Source organism: Coloeus monedula (genome assembly GCF_965178545.1).
Source record: "Coloeus monedula genome assembly, chromosome: 3".
Taxonomy (NCBI): domain Eukaryota; kingdom Metazoa; phylum Chordata; class Aves; order Passeriformes; family Corvidae; genus Coloeus; species Coloeus monedula.
In genome coordinates, this window is record NC_138783.1 from 42,747,829 (window position 1) to 42,766,741 (window position 18,913).

General features: G+C 40.0%; 1 protein-coding gene across 3 annotated transcripts in view; it reads left to right on the forward strand.

Annotated features, from left to right (window-relative positions):
* Nucleotides 1–207: 207 nt before the first annotated feature.
* GRIA4 (glutamate ionotropic receptor AMPA type subunit 4) overlaps nt 208–18,913 on the forward strand; it is a gene marked incomplete at both ends in the record, with an annotated part of 215,918 nt that continues 197,212 nt past the window's right edge. For all 3 annotated transcript variants that reach the window (XM_082279260.1, XM_082279259.1, XM_082279261.1), the window contains 2 exons: nt 208–295; nt 1,431–1,589. In XM_082279260.1, the coding sequence (XP_082135386.1) occupies nt 208–295; nt 1,431–1,589 (247 nt within the window). The remainder of the gene's footprint in view (nt 296–1,430; nt 1,590–18,913) is intronic.

The window sequence follows — 18,913 nt, forward strand, 5'->3', positions numbered from 1 at the left end:
AAAAAAAAAAAAAAAAAAAGAAAAAGAAAAAGAAAAAGGAGGAAACCTCTCTTTTTCTCTCCCTTCCTTTTTTTTTTTTTTTTTTTTTTTTTTTTTTTTTTTTTTTTAATTCCTGGTTTTGTGTGTATCCTGCTCGCCCTCGATGCCTCTTTGAGCAGCATCCAGCGAGCGAGCGGGAGAAGGCGAGACAGAGAGGCAGAAGAGAAGATGAGGATAATTTGCAGACAGCTTGTCTTGTTGTTTTCTGGCTTTTGGGGACTAGCAATGGGAGCTTTTCCTAGCAGCGTGCAAATAGGTAAGCGCTGCATTGGGCTGTGTGCGTGTGTCCAGGGGTTTAATCCTTTGCGAAGTGAGTTGGAAAGGGGGCTCTGAAGGCAGTTTTTGCAGATTTCTCCTCCAGCACCATCCCATTTCCCTGCCTTCACGAATCATCCTCGTGGTTCTGTATATGTGCCTCCGTGTGTCCGTGTGTGTAAATATTTCTGTGTGCGTTCGCGTGCGGGAGGGAGGATGCTTGTCTTTCGCAGAACTCCTTCCAGCCCCTGGTGTGCGATATCGGCACGGCAGGAAGGGGTTTGGGGCTGATGCCCCTTGGCTGCTTCATCCCCCTCCGCCTCCCCTTGCTTTTGCCTGACTCCCGAAGGAATGGCGAGTCCTGGGCACCGGAGGTTGCGGTAGCCGGCAGGGATAGGGGGTAAAAGGCAACGCCGTCCTTCGTTTCTCTCTGTAGTTGGAAAGTTTAGGGTTTTGTAAGTGTCTCCCTGTAGTCCTGTGCCCCATCCTCACCCCTTTCCCATCGCCTCCTGCTTCCCTCCTTTCGGACGTGTTTCAGATGGGACGCAGCTATCTGAATTCTTTCCAGCTCAGCTCCATCACTGCATCATTTATGTGGACTTGTAAAGATGCTGCTAATAAGGCTGAGCTGCTCCCTCCCTGCACATGGCTGCAGAGGAGAAAAGTTCATTATATTCCTCTTCACTGCAGATTATCCTGCACCGAGTTGGTATTTTCTTTTTTTAATCCAGAAAGCATCGTTCCGCTTAATCAGCCCGCCACTTAATGTGAGAGGCTGTTGAGCAGCTGAGTTACCAGTGTGTTCGGATTCAGGGAGATGGAGGCTAAACACTTTAAAAGGTCACTGTAATCATGACAAATCTGGGTATTTATGTATGAAAGGCTGAAAGCCGAGAAGTCAGAAAAGAAGCATGAATGCATCAGGGAGGTTAAAATCGATTTGAGACAGTGATTTAAAGGCAGTGGTTGTGATTATGAATATTATTAGTTCCTTATCCATTAAAGTCTTAGGACTTGCCTTACTGTGCAGCTTTGGGAGAGACAGTTGCTCAGTCTAACAAGACAGTAAGTAGCTTGCAAATTATTTACCCAGCTTCTTTTGCTTTTTGCCTTTTTTTTTCCCCTGTTTTTTGTAGGTGGTCTCTTCATCAGGAACACAGATCAGGAATACACTGCTTTTCGATTAGCAATCTTTCTTCATAACACCAGCCCCAATGCATCCGAAGCACCTTTCAATTTGGTTCCTCATGTAGACAACATTGAAACAGCTAACAGCTTCGCTGTAACGAATGCCTGTAAGTAAACATGCCACTGATCTGACCACCTTACGGGTAAATTGCAGTATCAAGAACAGGAAAACACATCATTACCTTGCATTGTAAATACATCAGGAAGTCTGTCTTCGGTAAAGATACCCTTTGCAGAAGAGCAAAAGGGGCAGCAGTCCTTGTTAGTTCCTAACTGGAGCAAAATCCCTTCTCCTGCCTTCTGCTGACTAACCTGATGTGACATTTACTTTAGTGTTATTACTGTAGTTTCTTGCTTCCTGGTTTCTATGGAGATGAATTTTGTTGTTGTAAAGAAAAATTATGAATGTCTCAATAAGTGCATTAAACCCCACAGTTACTCTTGTTTGCTTCTGTGCATGCTGTGCCTTGAGTGTATTTGATAATATATGATAATGTGTGTACTCCCAAATGCTTTTCTAATGGCTGGAAAGGAGACAGGGAAGCAGTGGTGTGCAGGATAATAAATCTGAGTTGCTTGACGCTGCAGTTGATCTGGTGATGTCACTTGAGGCAGCCCTGCTCTTATATTCTAGGTTGTAAATGTCTCTTACCATTTCGTAATGCATACATCCTGTGGATATGTCTCTATGCATCCATACATTGGTGCCAAATCAAGTTAGTATCTGATCTACTTGATTTCACAGACCACCTCAACTGGAACAAATATTCTCGTCCTACTATATATTTTATAAACACACACACCCTCCCACATAGACACAGATGCACATACACAATGAGAGGAAGACAGAGCAAGAAATGCCCTTAACAAATGAGGTAATATTTAATTAATTTATTACTAAAAAAAAAGCCAAGTCTAATTAGCGGAACTTGCTACACTTCAGTCACCTCAGGGTCTTTATCAGTGGTAAAAAAACACGTCCTAGATATGCTTAATCTCTGAGAGGGGCAAAGCATTATTTCTATTTATTTTCGTGTGTGTCTGGCTTCTTAAAAGGAGTTCATGTTATTATGTAAGACAGTGGTATACAGTGGGGCAAAGCTGAAGACTGTAGTAGCGTTACTACTTTGATGTTCATATTTCAGGACTCTGTAGGTTTTCCTCTGTGGCTCTTAAGTTTTTGAATCCCTCCTCTTCATTCAAGAGTGAATTGCCTCTGGAAGTAGATGCACTAAGCAACATTGCTGAGCAAGTTTAAAATAGCAACATGCTGGAGAATGTCTTAGTGTTCATCGTGCCTTTAAAATACGTGCCGTGTTTCTCTTCACTTTCTCACTGCCATCTCCGTGGCACTTTTTAATATGTAAACGTACAGTATGCTGTGCAGTTCTCATGAATAATTTATTGTATGATTGCTAAATTTATTTATATGAGTCTTTGCTACTTCAAGTTTCAGATGACCTTGCCACCTTATTTAAGGGGAAAAGCTTCTGAGCTGCCAAAATGGCTCCATTCATTTTGTGCAGGAAAGACTGATGTCCCATAAAGTGTGAATTCTGTATTAAGCAATGTATTAGTTGTGTTTACCATGGAAATCAGTATCAAATTCCCTAAGGTAAAAACATTTCAAAAGATGCTTTGAAACTGGAAGGAATCAGGTCTATGCAGGTGTAGTTCATTGAGAAAATATTACAATTCATGTCAACTTTTGCAGGCACTGATAATATTTATTCCATGGAGACCAATGACACAGTACCTTTTTCAAACTTACATATTTAGTAAAAGAGGATGGGACTAAAATATTTGTGTACTAAAATCAGTGATTTTAGGTGATTTCAATTATTTTAGATTCTGCCTATGCATCTAGCTCTGAGAATTTCTCAGGCTGTTGTTACTTTCTGGATTAAGGATATTGCTCAGTATTTCCATTTGAATGTTAGTGAAGTAATTCTGATTTGCACAAATTTTAAATTGTCTAAAATTGGACCACTTTTCTGTGCAAAACTAAACACCTTAAATTCAAAAAGTGTTTGCTCAAAACTTTGCCCGTTTACACTATTTGCAGCAGATTCTTCTCTCATTCCAACCACCTTGTTATTTTTGCCTTAATTTAACTGAGGAACATCTCTCCCATTATGTTTGCTGTCATTTATAGAAATAGTGATTCATAACCTGATCCTTTTTTCCCTCTTTAAGCTGAACCCAGTTTCAGTTCCAAAGTGTTTAATGGCTTTAGAAATGATGAATCCTTGTAGTATGGGGGGAGGCAGAGAAGAAAAGGAAAAGTATATTTATGTGCTCGTGTGTGTATGCTCATATAATTCTGTACGTCTGTGTTAAAAAGAAATAATCCTAGAGGCCTTATTTATGTTTCTTTTTTGCCACTTAAACCCACATGTATTTTTGCATTAGTCCACGTTTGCGTTTCTTTCATGTTTTCCAGTCTCATGGCAATAATCTGACTACATCGTCTTTTTAAAAACATTTTAATACTGAAGAATATTTTTTAAACAACAGATCTTCTCCTAATGAAATGTAGGCAAACCGACTGGCAACTGAATGAACATATCTCATGTTCCTTAAGCTAAATGTGAGCAGAATCCTGCAAAAATCAATTGTCTGATAGCTGGAGGACACTGGCTTCCATGTGATTGAATTTGCTGGCTTGACAGAGGCTTCTAAAGCGCAGATGTGAGTTTTTCTAACCTAATTAAAGAAACCCCCACCATTAGCTCTGAATTAAGTGATTTCATGGCAATATGAAATGAAAACTCTTTACTGAACTGCTGTGAAACGGTGGCTTTGGACCTTGCTGTTTGCACAGAAATTACTCAGAGCACATGTCCCCAAATATACAGCACAAAAGCTTTAGAGCTGCTGGACTGAGATGAATATGCATGTGAGTTCAAGCATAAAGCTCTGAGACATTACCAGTTTCCTCTGTTTCTGTTTCCATTTGCTTCAGAGGTTGCTTGTGAAGATTCAGGGCCTGACCCCTTGCATGTGTCAGGGACAGTAGACAGATTATTCCAAAGGATTATGGATGGCATGCCAGCAGGTAACTCACTGCAGCACTGGAAAAACTTTAATGTTTTTTTTCTTTTCACTAGGTAAAAAACATACATCAAAATGTTCACCCAGGAGTACTTTTGGAATTGGAATCATTTTGTGTATTCAGTGTCATAGCTAATTTCCAGTGGTTATTTTATGTGGTTTTGTTTTCTTCAAACAGGCCTAGAACATCAGTATTTTTATTTTAAATCATGAATGCATATGAAACATGTTGCTTTAGCAGATAGAATCTGTTGTGAGTTAGCAAAATTGATCTGATCTATATCACTCTGGAGATTTCAGTCCTTTTTTTTTTCCCTTCACATTTGCGTGTTTCATTTAAACTGTTCATTTCTTTTGCACTACATACATTATTCAGAGAATCCCTCTTACTGACAGAGCTGAAATTATTCCAAAACATGAATAGTACAAGATTCTTACTCATCAGAACACAATACACCGGAGCTGAAACATTTGTCTATTGGCATACGTTGGTTTGCACCTTATAAGCAGGAAATTCTGCTCATGATTAGAAATCTACCTGCATTCAGTTTGATTTCAGATGCTGGAGCAATACACTGATTTTTGGAGAGGACTGTATATATTTATTCTTTAGCTGAACGCAAAATAATTTTCTTCCCTCCGTGCACCATCTGTATAGTACATTATTATATCTCAGCAACACAGTCAACATTAAACATGCTTGAATACTTAGGAGAGGTAGTGCTATAATTTTACAAATAGCTATTTGCCTTTCAGCTCTTGTTTTGAGGCTGAGAATTTTTCTGTTGAAGTTAAAAAATCCTTAATGTTTAGCAGTCTGCAGTTCTTGCACAGAAGTAGGCTAAAGGGGAAGAAGAGAGATTGATTCAAGTCTTTCATTAGAGTTTCATACTAAAAGTAAAGCTTTTTTCTCTTTGAGTCTGTTTGACTTCATGTGTATTCTGATATGAATTCACCTAATAAGTGTGATTTAGGGAAAATCAGACACCTTTCCTCTTTTGCACTGTTCGTTTTTACTAGATTTTAATCCCAGTAGGTACAACCCCCCAGAACACAACCTTGTTTATTATGTGCCACATGGATGAAAAGAAAAGGCCACTGTAATCAAAAATTTTCTATCTTGGAATAACTTTCCTCTTTCTTCAAGAGTTAGTGCTTTGATTCTTATGCCCTCTAGATTTATGTGGGGTTGATGACCTGGAATTGGAGGGTCTGATTCTGCCTCACCAGTGGGAGTGAAGTTTCTGGGGAAGGTCTACTGAGGTCAGAGGCAATCCTGAGGACAGACAAGAGCCTCCCTTGCCACCCTCCCCCCTCTGTGTGTCTGTCTCTGGGCTTGTGCATGCTACTGAGGGGAGAGGCAGTGTCATTTTGGAGTTAAATTTCTGCTACCTCCAGAAAGCTGAGGAAATAGACTTGCATGTAGTATTGCTCTTATATTGTGACTGTCATTTTACCTACAGCAGTTTCAACTTTGATTTACTCAGCTGCATCATAATGGGATTTTCATTAAATTTGGTTATTAATTCTGCTTTATAGTTACAACTCAATTTAGCAATAGAAGCGTAACCTTGGTTGAATAATCAGTGTCATTTAAAACCGTGGTGTTCTTTATTTAGAAAGTGAGATTTAATACAGCTGAATGGTGTTTTGCTATCAAGAGCAGTGCAGTATTCCCAAAGATGCAGTTTGGAGTGTGTTGGGAGTTACCATACAGTCAGGTTTTAACTGCAAAAGCAAATAGTGTACCAGTTGGCTAGAAAGATGGAACTGGATTAAATTTTACCCTTCTAAGATAGGTTTTTTTACAAAAATCCTTTTGAAGTGAGTGTGTTGCTTTAATTCATGGAATTTATCTCAAGCTAGACTCCAATTACTGAAAACAATTTCTATTAATATTTTTATTATTAGCACTTGCTGATGAAATCAAATAACATGTGTGTACTTGGGTGTCATCTGCCATAGGAAGGATTCTGTATATTTTTAAGAGATAAGAACAACCATATTTGAAGAGTTTCATATCTCTAAATGTGATATTTGTAAATAGTCATACAACAGAGAGAAGATCAACTGTCAGTATCTCCAGTCCATCAGAGTCTGGTTTTAATTTTCAAGGTTATTGTTGAGAAAATAAATGATGGGCCTTCTCTGAGTACAGTCAGATTTCTACCCTAAAAATCCAGAACATCCATTTCCCTGGCATTAAACACAATTATTGTCCTAGCATGCTACTGGACTGACAAAAACTCTAAACTCAAAAGCTTTATAGTAGCCTATAGAAATAATTTAATATTCATTTCAGAGGATTACTAAGAAAGATTGTGTTCCTTCATTCCTCCTGCAGAAGCCAGTGCAGTGCGGTACATGTTGTGTAGGACAAAGCACTTTAACAAGTAAATTAAATTGATTAACTTCAGCTTTATCATTGTAATCTAAGTTTGTATGCTAGTCAAAATAACTCATGCATTTCATTTTTAGGTCTTGATTGTTTTGAGACTTGATTGTTCATGAGCAGGGAAGACGTCTGCTTTGATTTCTTAACCGTTTTAGATCCTACTATGAATTGTGCAGTTTCAGATTGGGAACAGGTGAAGTTCTTTGTATTTAAACATGTTGGACCAAATAATCATTTCTCATAGTTCCTATTCCTTAATATATGACTGATTTAAGGGTACGAAATTTGTGCTAGTGCAAAAGTGAAGATGTCCCTATGATTGTACCAGTGTCATAGGGAAAAATTGGCCTCTTCTGTGGATTTCTATTCCTCTGAGTACTTAGCTTGAGGCAAAGATTTTGGACTAGTACAGCACCAAGTCTGCTTCTGCAACTGAGGTGGGCATACCAAAGTTATGTGATAGGACACAAAGTCAAACTAGATAATTTATTCCTGTGTAAATAAGGAATTGTTCTGAATTTTGGAAAATAAATTCATTCAAAAGTATCTGATCACAGTGTCTTGTTTGGAAATTTTGGTGTTGTTTCACTTTTAAAAATTTTCTCAGAAGTTTTAACATTTTCCTCTGTCTAGTTTGGCTTCTTACATAGCTTCTGGGTTTTATTATGGTTTTTAAAGATCTTACTGGTTTTTGTCAATGTTGATATGGATTCAGTTGCTTGTCAATGCAGTTATATCTTAAGTAATCTCAAAAATTCTATATTAACGATATCTGCTTTCAGGCACCCAAGTTCAAATAGAAAGGCTGCCCTGCATTTTGGCACTCAGAGACATTCTAGTATTTTCCAGAGTCGTTAGCAGCACCTGCCCTCCTGTTGGGAACTGCTTGCTCCTGAGCACTTAGGAGAATCTGTCCTCCTCTGTGCAATAATGCATAGGGCAAGTGTCTTCTCTCGGTAGTGCTACTTCCTTGTGAGGACTGTGTTTCTTCCCTACTCTTTTTCCCATGGTCCAGATGAAGTGTCTGCCTGACTTGTACAAATAATTGCAGCTATTGAGTTCCTGGTTTCTTATGGTAAGAAGATGGAACCACAGTGACACATATCTTGTCACCCTTGTCCTGGCAATGCATTGGGGAGACCCAGCCCGTCCTTCCTCTACACCAGTTCTTCCAGAGCTGACTATAGAGAAATTTTATGTTGGACTCAAGTGGGAATACCAGGATACTTACAACAGAGCTACTGTAATGGCTAGGTTTTGACCAGCTATGCTAACATTAATAAATTCCAATACAAACACTGGCCCTTGTCCTGCAGTTTTTTCCCCCAGACAGAGCTGGTTTTGATCTAAATAGTGGCTCTACCCGAGCAGTGATTGCAGATTGGAACCTCTCATCAAGAAGGAATAGTTGGAATCCACTTTTTTTGCAAGGTGAATATGTTCTCATTTTTCATCTCATAGCTCAAATTTTTAAAAGTATTAAATTACTTAACTCCTGTTATTTTTAAAAACCAAAATGTTTAGACATTGGACCCCTGGTACATAATTGCCTGTTTACAAAGAGAGTCAGTTGGACAACTGTTTTCCACAGGCTATTTCAGTGTTGTATTTATATGCAGCAATTGCTCCTGAAGCATGAAGGCTTGTGCAGTACCTTTCACTATATTCATGGCCAACATGCAGTTATTTTTTCAGGTAAATACAAATACAACCCAAGAGAAAGAAGTACTTACACTTTTCACTAGCTTATTTATTAGATTATTTTTGGGGAAAGGCTTTAAACACAGTTTGAAGACATATTAAAATACATAATTATTTAACTACTCAAAACAGCTCTTCTGTTTCTCACTTTCAGACCCTCTGTGGGGTAGATCATGTGCCATTTCTGCATGCACAGTCTTCCAGTTGCTTCTATGGTGTATTTTCATAGTAAATTTTTAAACCCCTAAATGGAACTTCATTTTTAATTGCACATCATCTTTTTGTACAGTTCAGGTATTCCAAGTGCCTATCCATCAAATTGGTTTAGGAAAGTTTACAGGTAGAGAGAGTTAATTGCTGAAAAGAATTGAGACTTTCATGCTTTGCTTGCCTGTGTCCAACGATATGGAATTTACATTTTCACATTGCGATGTAAGAGGGTATGCATACGTTAATATTAGAAATTATTTTGCAAAATAATTAGGAATTATTATAAAAAATATTCTGGTTTTGTTAATTTCTTCCTCAGGTATGCATTATGCTTCATTCTTGATGATCATCAAGGTCCCTTTCCAACCCAAACCATTCTGTGATTTCTTTTTATTAGAGATTTCACTGATATCACAATGTCAGGGTCCGATCTGTTTTCCCAGTGGGTAAAGTGATTCATGTAATACATATTCAAGGTAGAAACAGCAGAAAGAGAGGAAATAGCGCAAAGAAAGTACAAAACGTAGATTATTATTTATCCCCAAAAGCTTCCTGTTCTACTTTAATATTCCTGATGTTCAGTAGAAGTGTTTCATGCGAGTAGTTAACGTGAAATATAGATCTGGATGATGCTGTGTTAAGGTCTGGAAAACACTGAGTATAAGGGAAAAAGATATCAAACACGGATACATTCATGTAAAATTCAGGAGAAAAAGCTATAATTTTTTTTTAAATAGCATGTGTCCATCAATACACTGAGCCCTCTGTTTCCTCACCTAAGTTGATGAGGGGAAAAGGGGAGAAGATTTTACAGACCTTATGTCTCAGCAGAGTATTGTAGGATCTTCATTTAGTGATTTCCTCCAGGTTTTCTGTGTGGATCTGTCCCAGAGAGGTTTGTTAATAAAGGCCTCCAGCCTTCGTAATTTCCATTCATTTAAACTGCGAGGAGTGTTTAAGAGTGGACTTTCCAAAAACACTGCAGCTGGGAGGATAATTTCCTTTAAAAATCAATAGTCATGGGGTCTTGGCTGAGTCAGGAGTTTTTCTCACTTCCCCTCCAAGCAGAACACACAAGCCAAGTAAAAAGCTGGCTTCTGGGGCTGCTTGCACATCCTGTTAACACCGTCTCTGTATCTTGCTGTGTGACCTCCAGTTGAGAGCTGGTCAGGGGTTTTTCTTTCTCAGGTCCTTTTTTTAGAAATCATTATCTTTGTTCAGTGCTTCTCTTGGGTGGTAAAAGCAGTAGAGTAATACTGTAAGTGATATGTTATATAGATAATCATTAGAGTTGCTGTCTGCAGGCACAAGCAAAGGTCCAAGTAAAAGAGCATGAGAGGTGTATTGGGAGGACCTTCATTGGCATCTCTTGCAGGATTACGTATGTCCCATGAACGTGCGTGTCTGGAAGGTCAGGTGTCGTGCCGTATGGAAGTGATCCAAGTCCTTACAGATGATGTAGGAGAGATGTGAAAGCAGTCTGGGGGAGGAAATGTTGACTGATGGCTATGAGCATCATTGCTTCCAAGAAGAAAAAGTAAAGGTCACCAAAATAAGTGGGAGTGTGGATAGCATGTAATAATGTTCACAGATTATTGTATTCTAAGGCTAGATGGGACCATTTTGGACACCCAGTGAGATCATCAAGATGCTTGTCAGCCAGCCTCAATACCTTTATCCAACCCATAATTTTTTTTCCTGAATAAATCCAGTGTTGACTTGAAGACTGAAAAAAATCACAGATAAACTGTCATATCATCAACACATCATTGGGATATGTCACCCAGTGTCTTTACCTGTGTTGATTGTAGGAGCCATACAGAGTAGGCAAGAAAAAAAAATGCCCGCTGGGTTTATTGTTGGTCTTTACATAATCAGCATGATTTTCATCCAGTTTTCAGACCTGTGCAGCTCCCAGAGCCCCTAAGGTTTGTTCTGGATGGTTGGTACAGCACAGCACAGAAGGGTGGTGTGGGATGCCCTTAGTAGCATGGCTTAGGTGTGTCAAGATGTGAGGACTTAGTTTTTTCAAGTTTCAACTTGCCTTGAAAAATACTTAAGGTGGATACAAACAGTGGGGCTTTTTCCCTCTCATAAGAAAAAAACATCTCCTAACCCCAGCAGGGACTGTGGCTTGAAGCAACAGTAGTAGAAGCTTGGTAAATAGGTTCCAAGACCTTTTAAGTACATTTTTGCTAACAAATGTATGCTAATCCCCATTGTTTGTATTCACAGATTCATCTACCTACAAGTACAACTTAATGGTCATATATGTTACACATATTTCACTTTCTACGAGCCACAGAGGATGTGAATCTATTACTGCTTTCACCTGGAGCCTCTGGGCTGTTAAGAGATCAAGAGTTATGAATTTAGCTTTGGAAATCCCTAGTTTCATCTGCTTTGTGTGTCAGAGGAGATTGTGTCCTGAACAAAACATGACAATGAATGAGATTTAAAACACAAGAATATTTGCAGAAAGCAAAAGACCGAATAAAGGAATACAAGAAGTGCTCCCATAGCTGTCTTTGATGATCTGTTGCACTATTCTGAATAGCAAATGTATATAGAAAGAATAAAAAAAGGACAAACCCTTTCTTTCCTTATACTATGTAAGTCACTAAAACAGGGACAAATAGTAGCAGAAGACCTCAACAATTATTTATTGGTGTACTAATAGCTGTATTTACAATGTCCTGTTTACTACCACTCCATCCATTAAGTGTTTTAATTAAATAATTTATTTTTCAGTTATTATTAAAATCAGCTGGAAAATGTAAAGCTGTTTTCAGACAACTCAGAAAAAGAACCAGGTACAGTTAGTGCAAATCCATGTGTGCAGCAGATAATTGACAAGGTTTCAGCAGGTGCTGTGTGAGATGATTTGGAGCACAGGTGGCAGGTGGTGTGCCCTGGTTCTTCAGGCACCTTTGCGGACTCAGAAATGAGAGATTACCTGGAGTAAGGGCTTTAATGAGTTTGAGATCTTGCTCCTGAAGCTCCTGAAGGGCTCTTTGCCCTCCATTGACCCTCAGTTGGGAGGGAGAAGGGGTTCAAGATACATCAGGAGCTGTGTTTTAAAGAAACACCACTGTTCAGTGTTGGGGAAAGAGGTTTCAGAGAGCAGAGAACAGACTGACATGGAGCACTTCTTGCTGTGTGGGGTATTTTCTGCTTCTGAAAACAGCTGGAAGGTGTGGCTGGTGTGTGTGAACCAGGGATTACAGCTGGTGTGAGCTGACATGACTTTAAAAAACTTTAAGGTGAACATGTGGTTGTGCCAAGCTGGAAACTTAGCACAGAGGGGGAAGTAACACCTAGTCCACATGTCCAGTGAAGCACAGGAGGAGTTAAAAAATACGGAAGAGCATAAGACTAAATAATACTGTTCCAAGAGACACAAATAAAATTCTGTTCTCTTCCATCAGCTATCTTCCTCTCCCTGGTTTTTTATTGTTACATGCCCCAGCTTTACATGACAAAATGGGAGCAGTATTCAAGATGCACCACCAGTGGAAGCAGTTGACATGGTGCTTCCCATGCTCTGCACCACCAAGAAGAGTATCTTTGCATCCCAGAAGCTAAGTCAGAATGTCCCAACCTTACCTTACAGCTAGGGACAGGCTGTTGTGGCTTCTGTGTTCAGCACCAGAAGACACAGCAGCTTATTAGCTCCTGTAATGTATTGATTGCAGATAACTGTCAGCTTAACTACTGCAGGGAAAGGAAGGAAAGGGAAAAAGCAAAAAATCATTTGCTTATTTGTTACAAACAGAAAAGAAATTATGTCCTTATATGACCTCAGAAAAACTCTGCCTGTTCCCATCTCTGTTTTACTCCCCCAAGTCAGACTTGGACTCCAATATGTCAGCACTTTGAGGGAGTGGTGGTGCTGTACCACAAAAAACAGTTCATGCAGATGAATTGGATTGCTTCCCTCCACTCTTTTCTAGGTCTCTAACAGATGTTGAAGAACTACTGTATTTTTATTTCCTGATGAAAGGACCAGAAAACCCATCATTCTTTCGGTTACTGTTTATGATGGGAATCTTTTGCTCTTCAGCTGGCAGGCACCAGAGCTTCACACCTTAATCACATTTTCTTTGTCAGATGTTCACATGCTATGCTAAATGAGAGACTAGCAGAAAATCCTTTGAGCAATTACAATAATAGGATAATAATAATTATTGCAGTTCCTTGCACTTACATAGCGTCCCTGAGATTAAAATGAGATCCAGCATAATGTTACCCCTTTGAAAAGGTATGGATATCCACTTCCAGCAGCATCACCTCAAGAAACTGCTCTCCAGGGCCTCACCCTCCTCCTCCCTTATATTTGATAAGGTAAAGCAGGGCTGTACTGCCACCTTTCTATTCACGTCTGTGAGCAATTGACTGCACAAATGAAGTCATGAAAGAGAATGTGAAGGAGAGGAATCAGCACCATGAAGAAGTTTTTTTTCCTCTTGTGCCTATAAAAGACAGGAGAACATTAAAGGATAATCTCTCCAGTTCAGAGGGAGCACGCTTACATAAGATATTTTTCTTTCTTGACTGCACATCATGTAGGTCTTAGAAGTAATAGTTAAGAGAGTTAAGTGTGTGCCACCAAAAATGTAACACACAGGTATTGCTTTAAGCCTGTTGATCCCTTAAGATGTGCATTACAGTAATGTACTGCCTTCCTGTCTGGTACTGTCTGTGAAAGTATTGTCTGCAAACTGTTGGATTATTGGCACAGTAAATTAGCAGTTCCTATCCACTGAAATAAAATCCCTTGGGCCCTCTTCTTGGCCCAAATAAAAGTGTTTCACATTTAACTAAAATTAAAAGGTTCAATGTCAAGCTTTCAAAACTTTGTACCTATTGTTAGTGCTGTGATGATGATAAGTTCCTTATGGTGTGTGACCATAACAAAGTACTGCTATAGTTTTTTCACTGAGACAAAAATAGAAAAGTGATAGAGAATCCTAGGGTTTGCTTTTTTTTTTTCTTGTTGATATAGGCTCTTAACTTTCCACATTGAGAATACAGAACAATTCCAGCTTTTAGTGGGAACCTGCCCCTTTTTGTCAACTCTCTCAGCAGACAGAGATGGAAGCATTAACGAAGCAGACTGTCTCCCTGCATCTGTAGCATGGGTGACTGAAAGAATTGTTTGTCACATCCATTAATGTGGCTGGCTATCCTGATGCTTGACTTCAAGAGACAAAATAATGGCTCAGACATCCTAAAATCGAGGATGTACCACAATTCTACACCCTATATAGCCAGTTGTAACCCACATCCGACCTCCACCGGGGGCAGCATGGATATGGCCATTCCCAGTGCCACACTGGATGAAATACTTTTACCACGGCCCATCATCATTGTATGAGAAGGCAATCTCACAGGTTGTGCTGTAATACTTCTCACTCTCTTCATCCTCACCAAACAGCTGTTTTTGTCCCTGATGTCTGTTTGGCTGTAATCCGCTGGAAATTATAACACCTCACAGTGGCCTCAAAGGATTGCAGTCAAGGTTTGCTGGAGTGTCTCATTTCTGCCACTCCTGTGTTTACCCGGGTAATTCCATCTCCATTTGGCTTTGTGAAGGACATGAGGAGAGCAGAACATGGCTGGCAATCCTGTCCTTCTTGGGGCCTTTTTCTCCTGCATCTACAGTTCATCCAGTAGAGCCCCTACCCAGATTAATTTTTGGAGCTTGGACTGTTTTCTTAGGATTGTTACTTGTGTTTCAAATTATGCACTTGGTTGACATTTTTTGTATCCAAGAAAGGCGGTTTGGGATAATAGGAACAGCTCGCTGCAGCCACACTACAGCATTTTGGGATGGTGTCTTAGGTTGAGGTGCAGAGACAGATGCATGCAAAAACATCTAACTTCATTTCTTCCATCTGTATGTAGAGAAAGCACTATAAAATATTTAAATACCTTTAAAATGGTGTATTTTGGCTTTATGGGGAGAACTGTAAACCTTTAGGAGACACTTTCCAGGAAGAGACTTCTTAAGTACTTTAAGCATTGCACATCCTGGCAGGGCAAATTCCAATGCTCTGTTGGAAGCCTGGATGGCAGTTAATTTACTTTGACCAACTTGTTAATTTCTGGTTGAAACTGTTGCCCAGAAGTCTGTGTAAATGTGTATAGCTGACAGAGAGCTGTCCTTTTGTACGTGTATTTTTGTATTACTTTCAGCCACTTCAATGATCAAAATACTAAATCTAGCACTCAGACAGCTTTTGGATTTATGACAGTCCCTGAAGGACTTTGGCTTACAGTTATACATATAGGTAGTTTTGAAAATTTATTACAGAAATAATAACTCTGTGATAGCATTCCTCCAATTGCTTATTTAGAGCACCCAGTGGGAGAACAAAAAAAAAAAGAGCAGCTAGAAATTCCCAGGGCAAAACTTTGGCTCAGTGCTCTGCTGTCCGTCACAGGGTGGGGAAGTCAGAAACATTTCAGAGACTTAAGGCAGTTTTCAGAATTTGCAGAGATGTAAAACCAAAGTGAAATTTGTCCCTGAGCAGCAAGTAGTCCATTTAACTGTATTTTAGGTGCTGTCCTTACATATTTCAACTTAATTATTGTTTTCTAATATTCAGGGATGTGCAGATGCACTCTAGAAGCATTTAGTGAGTCACCTCTGTCCCACTCCACATACTCAGAGGATGATAGTGATTTTCAGCAGCTTGTTCTGCCCCTCTTGCTCCTCTGTCATTGTCCGTGGTGTTGCCCAGAGCACACTCTGGATCTCAAGAGACTACAGCAGATCTCTTGGGTGTAGGCAGTAATGAGGGCACCCCGGAAAAACAAGAACAGGCAGCTGGAGATGAGTGAAGTCAAGTCCCAGTGAACTGCCTGATGTGGTGTTGTCCTTCCTTCTGCCTTCCCTCTTGGGCCATCACATCCACCAAGCTTTATGAAAGGAACCTGCCAACTATCAGGGATGATTTTTACATATATATATTTCATATATTTTGTCATACCTGCCATCTGTGTTTTCTGCATTCTCTAGTCAAAAAGACCAACTGTGACCTGAAGGAAAGTCCTTCTGCAGAGGGGGCAGAAGATGTCCTTCTAACATGCATGTCTTTGTTAGGGATGTGATCAAGCGTGAGCAAGAGATGTGACCATTCAGGTGTGATCTTTCAAATACGCTTGGGATGATGGTTTTGCTTTGATGCTGACTTTTTTGTTTGGGTTTTTTTTGGAGTTTGTTTTGTTTTGTCTCAAATTCAAAACCAATAAGAATCACCTTCATAAATCTTAGAAATCTTAAAAAAAAAAAAAAGAACACTCCAAAGTGGGTGAATGTGGGCAGGGCTGGTACTTTCCATTTCAGCGAGGCGCACGGGGGCAGGTGTTGTGTTGGATTGATGCTGTTTCACGGGTCATTACCGCCCTGCGGAGGAGCTGCTGCCTCACGGCCACCAGGGATGTGTCAGTGCTCCCACGCAGGGCTGTGGCACCCCCTCACTGCAGGATGCCGGTGTCCCTGCAGCCGCCGTCCCATCCCAGCTGGGCCTGGGGAAGGGATGTGTACGCACTTGGGTGACAGGCAGGGCTGGTTATCGGATGGGGTGAGGTTTAGCTGGTAAAGTTGTTCAAAAGTCGGGGAAGCAGCAGCTCTTTGAGAGTAATGGAACAAACCTGCCCTGAGCTCCAGCCGTGCGGAGCAGTGCCCACCTCCGTGGCTGCCTGCCAGCTGCTGGGCTCCAGACGTGGAGCTGCCCACCTGCATCCCCACAGGAGAGGGTGATTGGGCAGCGGGGCTGGAGAAGGCATCAGCATTTCTTCCATAGAGGTAAGAGTGTAAAAATGCTGATTATCAGCTTCAGGCTTACTGCAGGGAGAATTCTGCCATTAAAAGCTCAATTGCAGCCACTAAGATGAATATAAGTGACTCCAAAAAGAGGTGATTTCAGAGGGAAACTTTCAGACTTTTTAATAAGCAAATTATTGGTGCTTGTTTGTATGCCTTGAAACTACGTGGGGTTTTTTTCTTGCTCTTCAGGGTTAATACACTGTGTCCATGTCATAAGAGCGTCTGCTAAGTGTTTCTAGCAAGACATCTTGAAATGCTGCCAGAGACGTGGAGATCTGCATACCTTGTTCTTAACACAGAGCGACAGCTTTGAATCACACATTGTACCACTGCACAGCCAGAATTGTAAATACCGAATTTTAATTATCAGGTATATTCAAAATTCATTAATAGGAGGTAGACAAATAGACTGGGCGGGCTTTGCAGTGCAAGAAAGATAAATGGAAGATGGTGCATAGATAATAGATGCTTCAGTAGAATGTGTAGAATTTTTCTTCCCTCCATTTTGTCTTGCTGCAGCTATTTTTCTTGGACTCTCAAAGACATTCCAGGAAGAGGGGCTGGAAATAGGACAAATGTACATTCATTACAAATGTTCAGAATTCTGAAACTTAGCTTTAAGTACAATGTGAGCTGTTGAATGCAAAAGTTCCAGGATCAGCCATGATGTTGTGTATGTTTTGTGGCAGATATTTCTCTAGTTACTTAATAGCAGCCATTTAAACTTTGGATGTATTAAATAAAGTAATTCTTAACCACGTCCATTCCATTTGTTCTCGGATATAGAAGTTTAACTGACTTAATGTTAAATATTCCAGGAATTGCTTATCAATTTAGGTGATACGATAGATGATATGTCATTGATTTAATGACATAAAACCATGTTTAGGTAATAAATTTTCCACAATCTTTCTCTCGTTAACATACAATCACCTACTTCAACAGTTGTTTTTCAGGCTAAATTAAAAGTGTGTAGGAAGTGTAAGGTATATTCAGTATATCACATACTCGACTGTAACTTGAGTCTAGATAGCAGAGCACACGATTGCCTAACCATCAGGCTGGCTTTGGAGAAGTAATCAACTGTAAGAAAATGATGAGTACATAATTTTAGATCATTAGAGATAATTATTTTAACTAGTAATGCTTTTAACCTAAAGGTGAATAAATGTGTAAATACTCTGCAGTATATATGCCCATGGCTTGAAATAGCATTTTAAATGGAAGATGTAGTGGAAGATAGAAGATGAAAGTTCTTTGTTTATTCAGAATATCCTTTTCTCTTGTGTCTTTAGGCTCTTAGGATGAAAATGACATTTAATACAATGCACTATTTGTGTGAAGGCTTAGTGTCAGATGTATGTTACTTTGCTCCTAAATGGGATAGTTCTTTGTCTGGATCAGGGCTTGGCTGGGAGGCTCCGTGGCCTCCACCCATCCCCACACCTGGGTGTTCGGAGAGTCTGTGGGAACACAAACTCCCAGGGCCACTAACTTATTTTACTCTACATCATGCAGTTTAGTTGGAAACATAATTCATAGATTTTGAATGAAAAAGGTACCTGTAGTTTTTGAAAGTCAAAAAAAGCCGTCATACTCCATTGATTGCCTACTGTGAAAACACCTGCTTATAAAATGATATTCAGAAGCATACTTAAAAAGTCATGGCAGGCAGGTGAAGTTCCCACTGGCTGGAAAAGGGGAAACATAACCTCCGTTTTTAAAAAGGGGAAAAAAGAAAGACACAGGAAACTAGAAACCAGTCAGTCTCACCTTGGTGGCCAGCAAAGTCATGGAGAAGGTCCTCCTGGAAGTTATGCTAAGATTTAGATTAGGTATTAGGAAGACATTCTTTCCTGTGAGGGTGGTGAGGCACTGTAACAGGTTGCCCAGAAAAGCTGTGGATGCCTCATCCCTGGAAGTGTTCAAGGCCAGGTTGGATGGGGCTTTGAGCAGCCTGGCTTAGTGGAAGGTGTCCCTGCCCCTGGCAGAGGTTGAAATGAGACAGCCTTTCAGGCTCCTTCCAATTCCACCCAGTCTATGATTCATTTATTTTCTACTGATCAGGCATTTGGTGCCTTATTTCCAGGAGTGGTGTGCTGACGACACACGCTGTTCCGTCAGCCAGAAAGCTAATGGGAGATGCTGTTCTCACTTTTCTGAAAAATAGGGCTGAATTTTTCTCCCAATTGGATCACCAAATGTCAAAGGCAGTTTATTTTGTCCCAGCAAAAAGG